This window comes from Ailuropoda melanoleuca, chromosome 1 (genome assembly GCF_002007445.2).
Source record: "Ailuropoda melanoleuca isolate Jingjing chromosome 1, ASM200744v2, whole genome shotgun sequence".
Classification (NCBI taxonomy): domain Eukaryota; kingdom Metazoa; phylum Chordata; class Mammalia; order Carnivora; family Ursidae; genus Ailuropoda; species Ailuropoda melanoleuca.
This window is the reverse complement of record NC_048218.1, coordinates 153738804-153761090: the sequence shown is the minus strand read 5'-3', so window position 1 is coordinate 153761090 and position 22287 is coordinate 153738804. Positions and strand designations below refer to the sequence as shown.

Genomic DNA, 22287 nt, shown 5'->3' with positions numbered 1-22287 from the left:
AATTTTGTAATTTCCTTTCCTACTATCTAACTTTCCAGCTTTTTTTTCAATGAAATGAAGAGTGCCATTCATTTTCCAATCAACAAAATATTATTTCTGCTTAGATTTTTTCCTTTATTAACATGTAGTTTATGTTTTTTCACTCTGCTAAACATGATAGAAATTATTTTAAATAACCAGTGACTTAATTAAAAATATGTATATTGTTTTATTGAAGAGAATAGGTGCCTCACTTTTAGAGATACAAAATAGTAAATAATAATGCTTAAGTGATTTTCTCCTTTACTGTGTATAGTCTGTCAACTTTATATATTATGGATATTTGGGAAAAAAGTAAACACTTCACACAGAATTAGATAAGAATTGAATTCATGTTGGAAATTAGAAACAAATGAAGTACCAATAGGAAAAAAGAAAGAAAAGGTGTATTTTCAAAATGTATTCCCCTCAAATTAGAACATGGGTCATGCAGGAAAAACTTTAATTGAATATCTGACTTCCCCTTCTCCCATTAAGAAAAAAATACATAGATACACTTAAATCACACGTAAATTAAACTTAATGGGGGGAAGGGATCATATTTGAGTGCTCCTATACGTACATTCCACTTATGTTTCGTTCTTCATACATGAACAGGGACCAATCAAAGTCAAAGGAAATGTATATATATAAACATGTAAAGGAAATCTATTATGACTGCAAATATAAATTTTCTTGAAGGAATAAGAGTCATCTTTCACAAACAGTGATATTCCATTCAGGATTTCCTTTAAAAATATTTGGGTTTCGTGACTTTGATATGTTAGATAAGTAGCAAAAGTTTACAAAATTATATATTAATACAGAGTTTCCCTACCAGTCAACAGGTGTGAAAATGTTCACGTAGCATTCATTCATTCAAACAGCAACCCCTGAGTGAATCCAAACTCTGCTAGGAATTGGGTCTAAAAGACCTAGAATACAGCCACACGGGGAGGCAGGCACTAACAGATACACCACAATATCACAGGTGAATGCTAAACTAGAAATGTTTAAAATAAAGGTGCTGTGGAAGTTCAGAGGAAGAAAGGCTATCTTATCTGAAGACTGAGAAGTCTTTGGACAAGAAGTAGCTTTTGAGTTGATATAAGTTGATGGTTTCCAAGAGAAGGAAAGAGAAAGATTTGTGAAAGGGTGCGGTATTTTTAGCGAACCAAGAGATAATCACTGAGGTTAAAGTTCAAGGAAAAGAAAAGGAAAGAGAAGACCTAAACTATTTTAAATATAATAAAATATTTTTTATTAGAAAAAAATTGACCCTAGGAACTTTTCATCATGGAAACAACATGGCTGTACTTAACCAGCCCTATGTAAGAGGGCTGGATATGCCAAGATTATAAAGAGAGAATTGCCAAATTTAATAGACATTACTGTTAGAAGGAGCAGGACTGTTCTCCAATCGGGTTCAGATGCTGGGGGGAAAAAGTACTGAGAACGACTTTTAGGATCTTTCTTTCTTTCTTTCTTTCTTTCTTTCTTTCTTTCTTTCATTCATTCAAGATTTTACTTATTTGTCAGAGAGAGAGAGAGAGAAAGAGATAGGCAGAGGGAGAAGCAGGATCTCCGCTGAGCAAGGAGCCCAATGTGGGATACAATCCCAGGACTCTGGGATCATGACCTGAGCCGAAGGCAGACGCTTAACCGACTGAGCTGTTCAGGCATCCCTCTTAGGATCTTTCTTGAGACACTAGTTCATATAATCAATCAAGAACTAGAATGTGAGGTTATTGCAGATCTGGGAGTGGGGTGATATAAACATACTACATAGAGAATTTAGACAGTTTCTATCAGTAAAGATAGTCTGATGTGTTTGTAAAATATATGGTGATATTTTTACATTTATGTAAAAACTACCTTTTAAAAACTAAATATATTCCTTCATTTTTAATATTTAGTCTAAGAATACCAATATGAGATGTGTATCTATTTAGAATCAATTGTGTTGCATTTGTTGTATGATTGATTTCTTTTAGAAAAAAATGAATTATTTAATACGTGCCCATTGAAACCATTTAGCAATTGTGTGAACTGACTGATCAGATGATTGTTTATGTAAAATAATTAAGCAGATGAGGTCACATTCTTTGATTACATACATGGCATACAACATGTACAGTCCCATTTTAAATGTGGGATAGTTTTCATATTGATTTGATTGGCCCAATAACCTGTAAACATCACAAGGATCAGTTAGGAGAAGGTATGTAAGTAATTTTATTCTGATAGTCTTAAAAAATGTATTTGAGGGGCGCCTGGGTGGCACAGCGGTTGAGCGTCTGCCTTCGGCTCAGGGAGTGATCCCGGCGTTATGGGATCGAGCCCCACATCAGGCTCCTCTGCTATGAGCCTGCTTCTTCCTCTCCCCCTGCTTGTGTTCCCTCTCTCGCTGGCTGTCTTTATCTCTGTTGAATAAATAATAAAATCTTTAAAAAAATGTATTTGAAATCTAATTAGCTAAATAATCTTCAAAATCAGGTTAAGCAATATTCTAAATGCATATCCATATGCAAATATCACTGTTTCTAACTTATAAGCTTTATTGCCTTTTTATTGGCTACTAAGCCTCTTTTTCAAAGAACCATTAAATTCTTATTGAGCTGTTATACTTCTAATATTATTAATGTAAAATTTATCAAATATATTTAGTTACAACCATGTATATAATTATAAAATTAAGAGGTGCTATTTATTTAAAAAATGGAGAGTATCACTAAATTTCTTTTTTTTCTTTCCATATTTTCGTCTTTGTAGAATTTATAGAAAATTCCAATATCTACTAAATCCTCGTCAGGTTTACAGTCTTTCTGGAAATGGACCAATGCCAGGGTAAGTCCAAGGATAATATTATTACCATAGATTCATTTAATATTAATTAATGAAATAAACAGCCTGATGTGCCTAGAAATAATTTTATTTGAACAGCAGCCAGATTAGTGTACATAAAAACAATGAATATCAACTATATAAGAGTAACCAGTATAGATGCTGTTTTTCAAAATAGCCTTTTTCAAGCATATTTTTTCCCTTCTAAGTATGGTGAAGTACTCCTCTACTAATAATAATCACACAAGACATTTGCTGGGTACCTAATCATCCAAACCATCTGTTCGAAGAACCACTGCCTTTTCTTTTCCTTTTGAAACATAGAGGATTTACTATAGAGCAAACGCTAGTTAACAAAGAATAGAAATCATAATATGATTTTTTCATTTACTACTTACAAAATTTAGTGACTACCACTTTTTTACAAGACACTTTATTATTAGGTAAGACATAGCTCAATAAATTTATTTTTTCCAACAGTAACCATGTACTTTTACTGCCACAAGTATATGCTGAAATCAATCATCATTAATCGGGCCTAGGTAATGGACTAATAATCATCTTCCACTGACCTGTTTTCTCTCTATCAACTTGCGTTAACATGAGACCAGATGAAGTAGAAGGAAGCTCTATGACGCTTACATGAGCTTCGTTATAGACAAACGGCAGCAGCCAAAAACATCAGTGTGATTAAAATAAGTTTTCTAGGTTCTTCTCAGAAACTAGAAACCAAATCTTGAAACCGGAGTCTTTTAAATGCTCAGAATAATGTTGAATAAATGTAAGTAAAATACAATTAATTAGCACAGACTCCTGCAGGATATTCATCTCTCTCTTCCACTCCCTGCTGCCCAGTGCCAGGTGAGCCACGAGCTGCAGAACTCCTTTGCTGGAGAGGCAGGATAGGCATAGCTTTTAGTTCAGAACAGTGTCTTTGTCAAGCTCCAGACTCCAGAATCTAACGGATCATGAGCCGATTATTGGCTGTTGGAGGCACACGCAGGAAGTGCTAATCTAGAGAAAGCCATGCCTAAGTCAAGTCTTATTGTTAACACAGAAGCTTAGTCAGGATGGCTCCTTTTCTTGTTCAACAGTCTCTGAATTTTAGAGCAGCAGCCTTTATTCTGTAAGCTTAAGCAACGGTGTGTTCAAAAGTTTAGCCTTTCCAGGACCTCTGTAGTTCTATGCAGACCATCAAATTGAGGATTTGCCTGTATTCCATAACTAAATGCAATGCCTGCTGACTGCTACTTATAAGCCTATGTGTCTTCTTTGACTCATTTCTGTAAAATGAGAAAAGTAATACCTGTCTCATAGGATAGTTGTGAAGTTAAATGGGATGATGCCTATGAAGCATATAAAAATAGGCTTATACATAGGTCCTCAATAGTGTTCGTTATTCTCAACACTATTGGTAGTAATATTAGTTAATAATTAATAATTACATGTTTGTAGCTCTATGTAAATATACTGTACTAATATTGATTTTAGCATTGTTTACATCATTTCATTTTTTCCCACTCCACTTTAAATGTGTACTACATGATTCCTTTCACGCTTTCAATTTTAGGCATCTTATTATCCTGTACTCGATTTTAATATATCAAAAAAATAAAAGTAATATATGTACTTGTGAAAACCCACACTACAATGAGTATCATTTAGAAAGTAAGTTAAAGGCCCTCCTTCAAGCACTAACACTCCTCAGGTAATAGCACTGCCGATTGCGTGTATCCTCCCAGAACTTCTTATATGAACATAAAACATAATGTATGTGTGTAATGTATTTACATATAATGTATTCATGCATATAATTCGTTCATACACAGACACAAATATGTATGTTGTATAAACAAGTAGTTTTTTTATGTAACTTGGAGTATAGGTCTTTTATTGCTCTGCAACTTGCTTTTTTTTTTAACTTAAAAGCATATGATGGATATTGTTTTCAGCAGATATTGGTCAGTTTCATTATTTTTAAGAGCTGCACAATATTCCATGGTTTTGTTAGCTATTTCATTATTGATAGACATTGTGATTGTCTGTACTTTTAAATCGTTACTGAATATGTGAAGATAACATTTATCAATGTTATTTATGTGTTTTGAAAGCATGTTCAAATGTTTTCATAGAATAGGTTGATATAGGTAGAATTGCATGATTGAGAATATTTTCCATTTTAATTATGGAGGGTTCTGCCAAAGTTCTAATAAAAAATATGTATTGAATTATAATCTCAGCAGCAGTATATAAAGCTTATTTCCCACACTGTTCTTTAAATTGGCTATCTTCAGTAATTTCTATTTTTGTCCAGTGTGATAGGTGAAAATATATTTGTGTCATTTTCATTTACATGTGTTTGGTCACTTATAAAGTTTAATATGGCATTAATTAGATAAACTTTTCTATAAACAACAGATATGTACCCTGGCGTATTATCTAAAATAAAGTTCAATTATGAAGTTACTCCTAGAATTAATAGAAAAATAACTCTATTTCAGTAAAGATAGGGATCAGGACAGTTTGAGGAAATGGAGTAGCAGGACTGAAAGGACAAAGTCCCACAGTAGTTATTGCCAAGAGGAATTGATTCCAGTTGCTTTTGGTATTCTTATTTCTCTGCTCAACATTCTGATCCCAGGGAGAAGTATATTTATTGGTTTCTCCCATTTCCCATGCGCGGCCTTGGCTTGTTTAGAATGGGGGATCTTGACTGACAGCCCTGTCAAGGCTTTATCTACATGGTTTCTTCCCTCAAAGATACACGAGGATGCTATAGCCTGAGGATGAAAGATGAATTCTTGGTGGGGATAAATAGTAGGTGTTCAGCACAGTCCAGCCATAGGGCTGTCCAATATCCCTTTGTTTCTGAACATAACAGTTGAGAAACAAAATTATACTGGTCAATATATTGCTACTACCAAATGCACAGCTGAAAGCACACATTCTTCTAAAATGTAGACTCCCCAAAACTTCATACAGTTACCATATCCAACTCCAAGTCCTGGTTCGCTGGAAACATCTGTGGAGATGATTGTTTTCTCCTCACTCTCCATATGTTTGGGCTTAACATACAGAAATGTAATGAGAGAGTGAAAAATTTAACTACAGATATGAATTTAATTGAATGATGATTTTAATGATATAAAGAATGAAATGCACATAAAGTCTGTGGCATTGGCTTTGCAACTGGTTGAAAGTTGTAGCTGAAACTTAAAACATTTCTCCTACTTATACATTTTTACCCAGAGCAGTGACCTATTGCTACCTGATAGTTCTGATCCTTTGGTAGTATTGTTTGCATAGGGCTGAATTAGTCTCTCAGGTACCGTTACTGAAAGGCATGGTGGTACATGGCAGTATAGGGTTATCTATCCAATATTTCCAGGTCTCCTCCCAGGCACTTGATTTTATTTTACTTCCTTTAACTGTAGTAATACAGAGTGTCCATATGGCTCTCTCACAATAAACTGTGGGCAGGAAGTAGGTTTTCTATGCTTTCTTATCCTTTGCCACAGTAACCAGAAGTATTCCAGACATCAGCTCTTTTGTTAGGTTGGATCACAGAGTAAAGAGAGATAGAAAGACACCCTCCCCTCCAGCACCCATGATCCTCACAGAATGAGGGATAAATAAACCTCTCTAAGGTTATGCCCCTATGATTTTGGGTTATTCCTAGCCTTACATGACAAACCAATGCTAGAAGGAAAGATCCTATTAGTACTCTCTATTCCCATTGTACGGCAGCAAACTTATTGGTTTCTCTCCTTTCCCATGCCACAGCCTTGGCTTGTTTAGGCTGGGAAATCAGAATCAACTATATCAGTTAACATCATATCTTTTTTTTTTTCTTGCTTGTTTACCTAGTGCTATGAAAAGCCTTAAAAATGTCTGTGTGTCAGTTTCAGCTCCTAACTCAATGAAAACTTTATCATATGGCAGCATTCTTCACTTTGGTGTTAAAGCATCTAAACCATGATAGTTAAAGACCAAGGGGATGGGAAGCAAAATTTTCAAAGTGGATGTAGTAGTCAGTGTTTTTCAAAAAAACAGATCCAATAGGTTATATAGAGAGGTATTAATTATAAGGAATTGGCTTATATGCTATTGGAGACTGACAAGTACAAAATCTACAGAGTTGATGTTTCAGCTTGAATCTAAAGGCTAGCAAGCTATTTTAGAACCAGAAAGAGCCAATGTCCTAGTTTGAAGGCATCAAGCTAAAGAGTTCTCTCTGGAGTAGGGCCAGTCTTTTATTCTATTTTGACCTTCAACTGATTGAATGGGGCCCACCCGCATTATGGAGGGCAATCTCCTTTACACAGTCTACCAATTTAAGTGTTAATGTCATCCTCACAGAAACACCCAGAATAATGTTTGATCAATTATCTGGTCGCCCCATGACCCAACTAAGTTGACATGTAAAATTAACCATCTGCAAAGGATATTAAGTCTAATTTGTAAGTTTCATCACTCCAACTTCACCTTTTGCCCCCAGGACCATGTTTTTTCTCACATGAGTAAGCAGCATCACATAGTTTAGAGCATCTGCTACAGCGGTTTGTAGTACACCATTTACGTGTTCCCACTGATTCAGTGACCGAGTCTTCAGTAGGCTATTTCAGCATTCTACTGACCAACTGCTTCTACCTAATGAAATACAAGAGAAGACTTTTAAGTCTTGGGGGCATCAGCCCACTGTCTGTCTTCCTTCTCAGTGAAAGGAATTTTTTGAAAGGAGAGAGCAGTATGTGAGACACTATGATAGTGTATAAATCATTCAATAAATCAATTGTTATGACCATTGACAAAGACATCATGAGAAGGAAATTGCTAGAAGAAATGTCTAGTGCAGGGAGGCAAAGGCTGCAGTTCCATTTTGAAAGGGGTTAGGCTACTCCTAAATAGTTGGCAGAGTCCCTTAAAGTAAATCAACATATTGGCGTTCACTCATTGCTTTCTTTGATGACAACTGAGCAATCCAGAGTCAGTAACTACTCTTCTAATTGAAGATAAATTAGTGCTGTTTGTCTCTTCCAATAACCTCCCCTCCTACTAATATGAACATGAGCCTTTTTTTGCACACTTACTAGGAGTAACTAAGAAAAAATGCTGATTGGGTTTATTCGGGTCACTTACAGTCCCAACTATGGGTTCATTCTGAGAAGCTCACTTACATAAGCTTTCCTTTCATGACTAATTCTCCATTCCTGTCCTTTCCAAGTCCTTTATAGTGTAAGACATGTTATTAGTCAGTACTGTTGCATTGGTGTGTCTCATAAGCTGTCGACATCATTCTGCCCAGAAAAGGTAGACAAGTTTTATTGTTTAAAATACTGCCTCCTGGTCAAATGGCCTTCTCTCCTGTCCTTCTCATATTACTCCCAGTGTAGTTGTACTGCACATTCGTCTGCTTCCTGCTACTTCTGGTGTATCATGGAGAAGCATTGGTAAACCATGTTTTTGTTTTTGTTTTTATGCTTAAAGAGCGAGAATGAAAAAGTCCCTGTGAGGACATAGATATGGGTTGAAAGAGTGGTGAAGAGTATAGGCAGATTTTGAATATCTGATTGATTCTATGCAGTCAGCGTGGAGAACCACTGAATAAGTAGATCGATTGCCGTATAATAGGTGTTATAGGCCATATAATATGGTGCAACTGGGGTAACTTCCCAATTACATTTATAATAATCATTGTAAATTCTTAGACAACTGTCAGTCTTTTGCACTACCATTTTTATAGGTTCACATATGGATGAATCAGTAACCCATAATTATCTCTTAGATCAAAATTCAGATTCAAATATCAGAGTAAAATTATTTCATTGGCCTAGCTTTGGCCATATGCCTACCCTTTTGTTTGGGTCAGAACAGTTGGTTTACTGGTTTGATAGATCTACCAAAACTGTTCTCAGCGCTGTTTCCCCATAATCAAATAAGGCCAAAAGAACAGATGCTCCAAACAAGTATTTTTTTCTTATATATACAAAACTTTTATATTTTTTGACTAAAACATATGTTCTTTTACTTGCCCATTTTCCTTTTGATTTATTTGACTTTTTTATGTTCATTTTGAGATCTCATTGCATAAATATTAATGCCATCACTATATATATGTTACAAATGTTTTCTTCTAGCTTGCTCTGTGCTTTCAATTTATGTATTTTCTTTTTTTGTCATGTAAATATTAAAAATTTTCATCTACAAGTTCTGTAAAGAATGATTTCTCTATTTTATGTTGTAGAAAACCCTTTCCTCAAGTCAAGCTTATGAAATGTTCCTGTACATCTTCTTTTATATATTTTTTTTAAATTTTTGACCTTTAATCTTTTTTTTTAAAGATTTTATTCATTTATTTGGCAGAGAGAGATAGAGCCAGAGAGCACAAGCAGGAGGATGGCAGAAGGAGAGGGAGAAGCAGACTCCCCACTGAGCAGGGAGCCAGATGCAGGGCTCGATCCCTGGACCCTGAGATCAGGACCTGAGCTGAAGGCAGACGCTTAACCGACTGAGCCACCCAGGCGACCCTCTGACCTTTAATCTTTAAAGATTGCATTTTCTCTTAGAAGTGCATTGAAAGATATGGATTAAGTAGAGATGGAACACATTCTCCCCCTTACACTGAAATGTAATTTTCCTTGGCGCCTTCATGGCTCAGTCAGTTAAGTGTCCATCTTGATTTCCACTCAGGTCATCATCTCAGGGTTGTGAGATCAAGCCCTGCATTGGACTCCATCATGGGCGTGGAGTCTGCTTAAGATTTTCTCTCCGCCTCTCCCTTTGTCCCTCCCCTGCTGTCTTAAAAAAAAAAAAAAGTGATTGTCCCAACAAAAGCTATTCATTAGTTCACTGTTTCATGACTGATTTGACTATTTTGTATATGATGAAATGATATATATGTTAGAGTATTGCTGCTCTTTGCTTTGTTGATCTGTTTGTTGATTCTGATGAGAGACTGTGTTATATACTTTAGCTCCCTAATTATTCTCTCAAAATTTAGTGACATTTTCTCTCCCTTGTTTGTTCATGTCTCAAGTTTTTTAGAAAAAATGAGTTTGAATGCAATTGCATTGAATTTCTAGCTTCATTTGGATCACTATGACAATGCCCTGTTTCTGATTCCAGTCCCCACACTGTGTCTCCATTGGCAGACCTGTGCTTCTATGGAGAGCTGTTTCTTGTTATCCTGGAGGCAAATGCCACAGGTAGCTGCTCTTAAAGGGGGCTGTGTCCAGGCTCCACTTAGTGCCATGACCGACCTGCTTGCTTGTCATAACTCTCCCCACAGCTATTTCTAGCTGTGCTATTCCTAATCAAGCTTTGTTGACAGAGCTACTTTTGCAGTTGTTTCCTTTTACTGTTTTGGTTTGGAAACTGTTCCATTCTGTAAGGTCTCTCTACTAATCTAATATTCATTGTGATTTAGTTTCATCTTTGTCTCTGGTGTATTACTTTCCCACTGCTAGAAGACATATCTATGTCTATATTAGCTACATATCTATATAATCTGCCACCATGAGCCTGCAGTTATTCGTTATTTATTTTTTAAAAGATTTATTTATTTATTTATTTATTTATTTATTTATTTGAGAGAGAGAGAGAGAGCACCACAGTGGGGAGGGTCAGAGGGAGAAGCAGACTCCCCGCTGAGCAGGGAGCCTGATGTGGAACTCAGTCCTGGGAATCCAGGATCATGACCGGAGCCAAAGGCAGTCATTTAACCAACTGAACCATCTAGGTGCCCCTTATTCACTATTTTAATTTCCCTTTTTCCCATTTTTCCTTTTTAGCATCAAATTTTTAAATCTTTTTTCATCTCTTCTCTTATCCCGTCTTTATTTTATTTTTTTTTTATTTTCTGACAGTTTCTTTATAGAGTAGAAACTTTTCTTGGTGTATTGAAACTATGCTAATCCTTAGTGCGAATTATTTAGTAAATATCAAACTCTTTGGACATTTCTCTTTTTGTCTTTAATTGTTTTCAAGACAGAAATGGCTATTTGTTTCTTTATTTCCTTTTTAGCTCCTTATATAAATTCTCTCTGATCCTATTCTATTTGGTGATCTTAAAACTAATATCTATGTCATAAAATTGGTATCTTCCTGATAATGCATATTGTGATCTAATTGAATAAATTATTTGGAGGTATAAACTAGTTGGAAAAGATGAAATATAAAATATGTATTGCTTTCTGGTCAGAGAATGATGAGGTGTTTTTTCCTTTACAGCGTTAAAATAAATAAGCACATCTCTGGCTGTTATAACTGCATATGCTAATGTGGCCTATGAAAAGTCAGGATCAAGTTTTTATGTACTTGTGACACAGCTTTTTCTTTTCTGACTCAAAGGTTTGTGAAAGTACAGATGCTTTATTTTATGCTCATATCATCCCTGAAGTATTCCAGAAAAAATATCAAGTATTTATTGAACTGAAACAAAATGTAAAATAAATCTTTTCAAATCATGCAAATTATTTTCCAGATTGTTAGCATAATTAGGTATAATGATTTTTTTACAAAAGATGCTTTATAGAAATCTTTGGTTTCATCTAACTGAACTAAATCCAAAACATATATAATATTAAAAATAAAATTTAACAGTCTATAAATTCACATATTCTAAGTATCATACACATTTGCATAGTGAAATCTTTAAGTATATTCTATTATAAAATAAACGTGTAACTTAGGAAAGATATAACAAATTCCAGATTTAATTAGGTTCTTACTTTAAGATATAATTTTATATAACAAAGTTTCTACCATATTTTATGTAAATAAAATCCATCTTGAATCAGAACTTATGACCTCCTACATATGTATCTTGTTATGGAATCTTGTTATGTCAGAGATCTAAACAAAATCCTCAGAAGGCTGAGAAAAAGTTCATCAAAATTCAGTCCAGCTCTACTGGAAATTTCCGGAAAAAAATGTTGCTAGTTGTAAAAATTGTTGGTAATGTAAAACTAAAGCACTCAGCTCACCCTTTCACTCCTTATGATTAGTCATATTTTATGATGATTTTGTGAGCCACTTCTGTTTGTATGGTTTTTTTAAAGATTTATTTATTTATTCAGGAGGGGGTGGTGGCAGAGGGAGATGGAGAGAGGAAATCTCAAGCAGACTCCCCGCTAACTGTGGAGCCTGATGCAGGGCTCATTCTCACAACCCTGAGATCATGACCTGAGCTGAAAGCAAGAGTCAGATGCTTAACCGACTGAGCCACCCAGGTGCCCCTAAATGGGTGAGCATAATTCTGTCTTTATCACTAAAGCAATTGAGTTTGAAAGTAGATCTGTGTTTTTATATTAAAAATCTATAGGTTAGTAAAAGTAACAAAAACATTAACATGCTGCTACAATTAACAAAGTTATATAATCTCCTGCCTTATAGAAGAACTTCCCCATTTCAGGTATTACAACTCTGTACTCACTTTCCACATATATCAGCGAATGCATTATGACTTTAGAGATGCTGAAAATCTGAAATTTTATTATTCATCTCACAAAGAAAGCAATAGTAGCTAGCTGAATAGCAGTTAGACTAGACATCTATGTTATTATTTAGAGATTATTACTTATCTAAATTCCCTGAACATTCTATTTTTTTTAAGATTTTATTTATTTATTTGACAGAGAAAGAGACAGCCAGTGAGAGAGGGAACACAAGTGGGGGAGTGGGAGAGGAAGACGCAGGCTCCCAGTGGAGCATGGATCCCAATGTGGGGCTCGATCCCAGGACCCTGGGCTGAAGGCAGACATTTAACGACTGAGCTACCCAGGTGCCCCTCCCTGAACATTCTAAAAAGAACAGCTTCACCTGAATTGGCTGCTAGAAGTAACCAATTCATTTGTCTATATGATTTAACCTGTTTCTTACTTTATTCTACAAAAGTCAAGTTTCTAATAAGTAACAAACTATTTTATTTGAATATTTACAGTTTGCTAAGCCTGCCCAGCATGTTTCCCTGGCACAACTTTCCCATCAGCCCCAGGTAGTTAAAGGACCTGTCCTTACTAGTGAGTGAAAATAAGGAAACTCATAGTAGATGATTATCTCAGAATCCTTTAGGAATGACGATCATGTAGCTTACTCCTATCATTTAATTAAAAAGAATAAAAGTGGACAGTGTAATCCACCTTCAAATAGACTAACAATGCAACAGCTAAGTAAAAAGTAAAACTGTAGCTTAATAATAGCAATAATAATAAAAGTAACATAAATTGATCCAGCATATATTTATTAAATGGCTAACAGATGTGAGGAACAAGTCTTAGAACTGCCAGTCCACTTTGAACTGTTGATAACACTTTCTGCTCACATGGCCTTATGTTTCGTTGGAGGAAGACAGATTAAACTAATAAAATATGCATTATGTCAGTGGATAAGGTAAATAGAATATACATTGGTAAGGAGTGTTCTGTTTGTTCTTCTATATAGGCTGAGCGGGGAAGAACTCACTTAGTATAGACCTGAAGGAGATAAAGAAGCAAGCCATTTGGTCATCTCATAGAAGAGCATTTGAGGCAGAGAGAGAAAAACAGAAATAAAAGTATCATGATGGGACAATATTTGACATGACTGGGGGACATTAACAAGATGGCCAGGGTGGCTGAAGCATAGTGGATAGGAGTAGCATATAAGAATGGTACTGAGGAACCATTCAAATCACATAGGGTCTTAGGGTTACCATGAGTATAATAATTCGGTTTATCCAGGACTCTTCTGGTCTATTCCTGGCTTTCCAGGATCTATCCCAATTTAGTATTTAGCCTGGAATTTTGTATTTTTAATTTAAGCATTATTATTACTGGGTACATTATAATAAGCCCTGATAATGATGGGTTTGGGATCTCTCCAGTGTGTATATCCAGTCTCTGCTATGTTTTCCTCTAGTAGGATGTAAGACACATCTGTCCAATGAATGGTGTTCTCATTTTTGCATATCATCTTTAAGTCTAAAACATAACCAGAAAAATAACTGTCTTTTCCCACCTATTCCCACATGTAAAAACAAGCAACAATTTTTTCTGAAGTACAGTATATATGCACTAAAAACTGTGTTGGCCCAAGGGTATACCAGCCCATTATGCTGTGGCCATGGACTCTCATCTTCTTGTGAGATGCAAGCGAGAACAAATATACCAATCAGCAATGTCCGTGGAGTTTGGGGGAAATCATAGGTTAGATAAATATCAAATAAATGTGAGGAAGAGAAGATGAGCAATCCTGCCAATTATTTTTAATGAATGGTTTCAATACTCTTATGCAGTGCTTTTTTTTTAACTAAACATGTAGTTTAAATCTATAAATATTTATGTTTTATACACTTTTATTTTGCAATAAAACTTTTCAGCAAAAATCAGCTAAAAATGAAAATGCATATTAAATGAAAAATTCAGTTCTGAGTTTCCTTTTTCTCTGAAATAATTGATGATGAATACATGATTTTTATGAAGTACTTATCAACATGTACCATTGACAATGGGAGCTCTAGTGGTATCATTGAGCATATTGAAACTATAAGCACAAATATGTTGTAGAAACATGAGTATCTGCTTCAAAATTAATAGCTAATTATCTGCTCAAGACAACCATTTAAACTGCAGAAAATCTCTTCACCCATCACTCTCTGAAGCATGACTTTTCATTTAGATCAAATGACTGTCCTAAATTAATGTTCATATTCAATTCCAAGTTTTCTTTTGTGTGTTATAAATGAAGTGATTAACTGTTAATATTTTGGCTTCATTGGTGGAAGAACTTTAAAAAGATTAAGTAATCCCATTTTTATATCAGAGTAATCAAAATGCTTTAAACAGAAAGTCCATTAAAAAGTAAAGCACTAATGATTTCATTATTTGTTCCTATGGTGATAATTTGAACAAGATTTTGTTGGAGCACATAATCATGGCAAAAATATGGTTTTGATCAAAGTAAGAAACAATAGATAAAAACAAATGTTCTGAATTGGTTGTGGTACACACATAAATCATAATTGCATCTGAAGAAATTTTAATATATTTTAATATATTATTAAATAATAAGCCTTAATTGTCTAATTGTCTAATTCTATGTGTGTGCATAAATGAGCATGAACATATATACAAACACACACAAATTACTCAGTGATTATGCTACGGATTCTGTAGTCACTAAGGAACATGTATCTCTGGATACTACTATTCCAGTAAGTCTTTTTCAGGTTGTAAACTTCTCTTTCATTTAAAATTCTACCACTGAAGAAGTGTGAAAGTTTAAAATAATTTAACGTAGGGGTAATCAGCCTATAGAAATCTACAATTTGATTTCATCTTGTCATCACTTCATAAAAATATTATTCAAAATTATTCTTATGAAAAGCCAATCAAATATAAAAAATGTTTAAGTCTATCAAGCAGTTCATTAATGAAATTATTATACTTGATCTTAGCCAAAAGGCCAAGAAATGAACATTAATGGAATTATTATGCTATTATTCTCGACCTTATGATGTAGTGTCTGTGTGCTATCTTAAATTTGCAATCTGTTGTGATTTCTTTTCTTATTCTAAATAAATATACATATAAATATACATATTTATGTATAATTTATGAAAACTAATTTTTACATTTTTTTTCTTAAAGAGGGCATCAAATTTTAGAAATATCATATCCCTCAAAATCGGTATCCATCCTTGCTCCTAATTTATCAATGAGATATCATAGAAAGGAAATTACTTCAACTTATGTTTATTATTCCTACCATTAAAAACACATTGATATCCATGTCTATCTCGACTCCCTCCCCTATTCTCTTATTAGATGTGGCATCTGTCCTAAATAAAGTATATTCAACTTCTTCTCTGGGTCCCTGCTTCTCTTGCTGCTTTGACTCTTCATTCATTATTCCACCCCCTTGCTATCACATCTCGAGTTTTCTCTTCTACTGCCTTTTTATCTTAACTATGTAAGCTCTCTTTAAAAAAAAAAAAAGATTTTATTTATTTATTTGAGAGAGAGAGAGCTCATGTGGAGGGAGGGGCAGAGGGAAAGAATCTCAAGCGGACTCCATGCTTAGCATGGAGCCCTACTTGGGGCTCTATCTCACGACCCTGAGATCAGGATCTGAGCCAAAACCAGGAGTCAGATGTCCAGCCAACTGTGCCACCCAGGCGCCCCTATGTAAATCCTCTTAATATAAGCCTACTCTGTACTAAAGTGATTTGATTTAGTTTATAAAAACATATGCAATGATTAAAATGTTGTTACAAATTACAATAGGAATGGATACAGATTCAAGACCAAAGGGAATGCAGACAAATAATTCCTCGGTCATTGTGATGTTGCAAAAAATGAGCAACATATAAAACTAATGATGCTGCTATTTTTAATTTGAAAAATGTTTGTTTAAATACTTACCTTCCAATTCCTTCATTTTTTTCACAACTAAATTCTTAATAAAATGAACTATTTTTCCACTTTTTCATTTCCTCCTCAGTGTAGTTGGGATTTTGACTCTACTCTCCATTGAGACTCCTATTATCAGTAATAAACTTACAGGTGTTAAATAAAGTCTTATTTTAATATTTCCTAAAAGTCTCTTCTGCGTTAGATATATATTTTTTTTAAGATTTATTTATTCATTTCGAGACGGAAAGACAGAGAGACAGTGGAGAGGGGCAGAGGGAGAGAATCTCAAGTAGACTCCCTGCTGAGTGAGGAGCCCAACTCTGGGCTTGATCTCACGACCCATGAAGAGATCATGACCTGAGCTGCATCAAGAGTTGGATGCTCAACTGACTGAGCCACCCAGCCCCCTCTCTTCTCCGTTGGATATTAGGAAATAATTGTCTCCTATCTTCTTATATAATTGGATACATCCTTCTTGGTACATCCCTTGAAAGTCACATTTTCCTTGAATTTCATACTCAGAACTCTTTCATGCATATATGCTTCCTTGATTTTACAATAATAAAATAATAGTGATTTGCAGGGCATGGGTCAAGGATTATGCAAAATATAACAACCTCATGAGTTGGGCATTGTTTCCATTTGCAGATGAGGAAGCTCATGATCAGACAGTTTAAATAAGCTGCTCAAGGTTTTAATCCCATAAAAGAGCAAATCTTTGTTGTATTCTGTCATGATCATTTTAACTTCTATTCTGTTCCTTCTTCTTACTTCCTTTCCTGATTTTGATTATCAAATATATTTGGATTGCTTCTGAATATTGCTTTCCATCTCAGATTTCTCTCCACACCCTTATATAGATTTACACAACTATTAGGCAACATTTCCAAATTAATGTCCCATGGGTGTCTCAAATTTTACATGTCTAATATGAAACTAATATTTTTGACCTTTCTCAAACTTGTTCACTGACTTGTATCCCCTAATATGATGAAGGGAAAGACCATTCACCTTCCCCTTTCATCTTACAATGCATTATTTCACACTGTCCAGAATTTCTCATCTAATCACTTTCCTGGTTTCCTATATTCACCCTTTTTCTTATATATTAAACCTTCATTCACTTCCTCCCCTTCCCTGTCCGCCCAGTTCATCTGAGAATTAACTTACCACAGCTTCAAAAATCAACTCAGGTATTTGTCTCCACTTTTATTAAGCCAACCTTGATATATTTCTCTATTTAATCTGCATCAACGGCTTCCAAACAACATTCTATTGTGACCTGAACTGTGTGTTATTTTGTCTGCTTTCTCAGTTAAGACATTGAGATACTTGAAGGCAAGGACTCTATCTTGCATTTCAATCTCTGGAATCTAATCCAGTTTCTGGTACAGAGTTGTAGTTAATAAATGCATATTAAATAAATGAATTGATGCATGTGCTATAACACTTATAAAGTTACTTTTCTCAGTATATAATTATTCTGTTAAATGTAACTCTCTTTTTTAGGCATTTATAGCTATTCTGTTGTATTTGATCCCTGTCAAAGTATTTTTTTCCTCTATAGAAGTTCAGAAGTATTTCCTAATTCACAATACTTTCTTACTTCACATTATAAAATTAACTTGGTGGAATTATCTGATGAATATAAAAGAAAAACTCATTGTAATTATTAATAATAAAAGTGCTAGAATGGCAAAATGAATTTGAGTAGATGTGCCAAAGAGACCTAAGCAACCTAATCTCTTCTGCTGTTACATTTTAGGAGTTAATTTTAGATAGTGTCCTTTGGACCACAGATGATGTCTTTGTGCTTTCCAATTGGAAGTATTAAGAATGAATTCTTCCAAGTTAACTTCTTTGAGAGATCAGGAAATATGTGTGATTTTTGGTTAAATTAAAACTCTTTATCATATATTTCTTTTCATTCTTCACTTCAAAATTTTGTCTTTTTTTACTTATGTGGTAGTCATATAACTTATAAACTTAGAAAAATATTTAAATTGCATTTTCATGTATATACATATATGTTAGTATGCAAACTATATACATATACTTTAGGACTTTGAGGAATGAAGACACATGTATATGGTCACAAACTTGATTGCATATTTATAGTACTGAATAGTGTTACGTAAATACTAAGTCAAATCACCTCCCTTCCAGGGTGCCTGGGTGGCTCAGTCAGTTAAGCCTCTGCATTTGGCTCAGGTCATGATCCCTGGGGTCCTGGGATGGAGCCCAGAGTTGAGCTCCCTGCTCAGCGGGGAGTCTGCTTTTCCCTCTCCCTCTGCCCCTCCCTCCTGCTCATGCTTGCTCACTCACTCTTTCTCTCCCCCTCTTTCAAATAAAGAAATAAAATCTTTTTTAAAAAGTTACTTCCCTTCCATTCTAATGGCAGAAAACTCTTAACATGTTCAATCTGATTTCTAACTGATATAGCCCAATCATATATAAATGACAGGATAATTTATTTTCTTTGAATGATAATAGAAGATAGGAATAAAAAGAAATTCCTACATATTGTCATTTAAGAAATCTAATTATAAGACACTTTCCAAGATTATGGAATAAGTACTGCAGGTTTTCTTCTTTTTTTGAAAAGTTTTCCCAGTGTGCTTTTTAAATACTATTGTCAGGTACAAATTAAAACTTCCTAAATTTTCTATATTAATTTTATCTTAACATTTTTAGAAATGGAAAATAGACTTCTAAATCTTAGATAGAATATCTTGATTTGCTTTTACTGGTTCAAAATCTCACCACCCACTTTTATATGGGGTATGCTATAGTGGTGGCTGTTGAGCAAATGTGATAGGAAACCATCTGACAAGGAGCAACTAAATCTGTACATTAACATAAGAGCTCTTTCAAATTTAGCTATTGTACGTAAATAGTAAAGCTCTAAGAGAGCATTAATGACCAACACTGGAAGCTCAAAAATTATTAATCCACTTCACAAGTGTTTTAAGTTTTAATTTCATAAATTTCCATAAAAGTAGTCTAAATAAATTCTGGAGCCATGCATTATTACTTCATTTCAAAGGTTTACATGTATTAATTCTGCAAGTGAACCTCTGAAATTGGTAGGTGAAAGTGTAGTACACAGTACTAAAGTTTCCACGAAGAGGCATCTTTCCAGACACTCCTTATTCCCTTCTCCTTCTCCTTGTTAGGATGTCCTTTGAAGTGGGAGTCTCACATCTACTGTTCTTTACAGCTCAGTGAGTGAAAAGTTGATACCCATGCAGACCCTGTATTTTGGCTCTTGCCAAGTCTCTTAGATGTGTTTATTCTCAGTCAGACCTGTTTTCCTCTGCACTTTCTGTCCCTAATGCAGTGCCATAAACAGGTCTTCCACCTGTTCATTGGCCTACAGTTTCTGATTGAAGGTAGGAAAACTCACTGTCCATCCAGCTTTGCTTGGTAGGAAGTTCTCTTTGTAATTATTTTGCCAGAACACTGGGGGAGGGAGGGTGAAAATAGAGGAGTGGCACTCTGACCTATTAAACATATATACTACTTTTAATGAAGGGAAGATGATTGAATTAGTAATAACCTATGGATACTACAATTTAATTTACATACACATATTGTTTATTTCTTAAAACAGTCCAATGAAGCAAATGGTATTAACTCCATTTTAAAGATAAGGCAACCAAGGGTCAGAATGATTAAATAATTTTCCAAGGCTACAATTCAGTGAATGAATGAAATAAGGAATGAATGAATTTCTAGGGAAAATAGCATGGATTGAGTGGATTAAGAGGCTGAGATAGAGAGGTCAATTTTTCAATCCATTTAGCAATCAATTTACAGAGAGTAAGCTGGTCTGACAGTCACATGGGGTTTATGTTTGGGGGTAGGATGCTGCTGAAGAACGAATGATGACAATTTTAAAAGAAACAAGAATGAATAACAGATGAACCATCATCATGGAGTAGAAGAACGATGGTGAGTCAAATGGATGGTTAGGCTTTAACCAGAAACAATTAGCTCTATGGTAGACTTTTTAGCTGCCAGCATATTTTGAAAAACTTTTCTAGGCTTCAATGAGACAATGTTTGAAAATTAGGAGATAGACAAATTAATAGGCTATGTAACTGGCAAAAACTGATTTAGGGAGAACTAGAAAGTAGAAATTTTGTTCAATAACCATTAAAGGAATTCAAACAGTTATTTTAAAAAAAGAAAAAGAAAGAAAGAGAGAGAGAAACCAAAGACTCACCAGAAATAGAATAGCTTATATGCAAGTGCTACGAGTTTTAAGGAACTTCCAAAATTGTACAGATGCTTCCAAAAATGGAAGATGAGGGTATATTCTGAAACTCTTTGAGACAGAATAATTTTGACAAAAAATTAGAGATGGTATCAGGAAGAAAAATAGCAAGTCCATTGTGTTCATGACTATAGATTCAAAATATCTAAGCAAAATAGTAGCAAACTGAATCCAGTTCTCTATAAAAATATTAATAGTGTCCAATTTGGCTATATAAAAGTATCATAAGGATGCTTTAATAATACAAAAATATTTAAATGTATATTCCCACATTTCTGATCAAATGAGATAAACCATATTAACATGTCAAAAGATGCAGAAAAAATTTTAACACATTCATAATAAAAATCCTTACTATAATAGGAATAGAAGGAAACTTTATTACCTTATAAAAGATGTCACTCAAAAAAGAAAAAAAAAGAAAATCTGTATAAAAACATCATATTAAATGGGAAAAATATATAAATATTCTGTTTAAATTTAGGAACAAGATAGGGGCATTGTCTATGAATATCCCAATTCAGCAATGTTTTGGAGCTCTGGACAGCATAATAAGAAATAACAATTATAAGGATTGGAGATCACCATTATCATTAGCATCCTATATTCATGGATGGGGAAACTTAATTAATGTTGTACATGTTTTATTCTCCCAAAAGTGATCTATAGGCTTAATGTTACTCTGATCAAAATCGTAATTGGTTTTTATTTGTTTCTATCTTTATTTTTGTGGAATAGGACAAGTTAACTTTAAAATGTATATAGAAAATCAAAGAAGGAATAATAGCTTAGATTCTTCATTCTCTATGGGATATAGACTTACTATAAAACTACTTAAGGAATTATAAGAATGTGGTTCTGGCACAGGGGTGGACAAAATACAAATAAAATAAAACAGTTCAAAAAGAAATATACTCATATGGAAATCTGATTTTTGATGGAGCTTGCATGGTAGGAAGTGGAATTATCCAATAAATAAAAAGATGGATTAAAGAAGAGATTAAAGAAGATAAATAAAAAGGTGCACAACAGCCACAAGAAAAGAAAGGAGGGAGGGAGGGAAAAGGAAAGAAAGAGAGGATGGAGGGAGGGGTAAAGGAGAGGGTTAAGGGAGAGGAAGGGAAGCAAATAAAGGGATCCCTACCTCACACCACCACATAGAACTGTCAAAAGTAAAACTGAAATTTTAAAAAGAGTATATATGAATTATCTTCTGACCTCTGAGTAGGCAAACTTTTCTTTCACAATACAGGCCAAAGTGCTAACCACTTATGAAAAGGTTGATAAATTTGAATACAAATCTTTTTATTAAAATGCATGTTAATTAAAGTTAAAAAATTTCAATTTGTAGAAGATATTTGCAAAAATGCACTAAAATTAAGAACAAGTAAAGAATTTTTACAAATCAACAAGAGAAAAAGGAGTAGAGAAAGGAAACAAAAGTCACGAATAGCCATTTCACAAACAAGGAAACCCATGAAATTAAGAAGTGTGACATTAAGAGTATTAGAATGTGCTCAGTCAGATATTTTTATTACAAATGACTGCATGCATTGGTACAACATCTTTGGGATACTAAAAGTTGCATTAAAGTATACCCTACTCTGAAAGTAATCACTGTCCATGGACACTAGGAAGCATGTGCAATAATGCAGTTATAAGAACATAAACCAATCCAAATGTCCATTGACATGAGTTAGAAAAGGCACACTCACATTAATGATAATTAGCAATAGAAATTAAATAACTTTAACT

The 22287-nt window shown here is 34.3% G+C and overlaps 1 protein-coding gene across 4 annotated transcripts in view; it reads left to right on the top strand.

The window, feature by feature from the left end:
- Positions 1–22287, top strand: part of DGKB (diacylglycerol kinase beta) — a 669924-nt gene that overhangs the window by 251463 nt on the left and 396174 nt on the right. For all 4 annotated transcript variants that reach the window (XM_034668563.1, XM_034668559.1, XM_034668553.1 and 1 more), the window contains one exon: positions 2791–2865. In XM_034668563.1, the coding sequence (XP_034524454.1) occupies positions 2791–2865 (75 nt within the window). The remainder of the gene's footprint in view (positions 1–2790; positions 2866–22287) is intronic.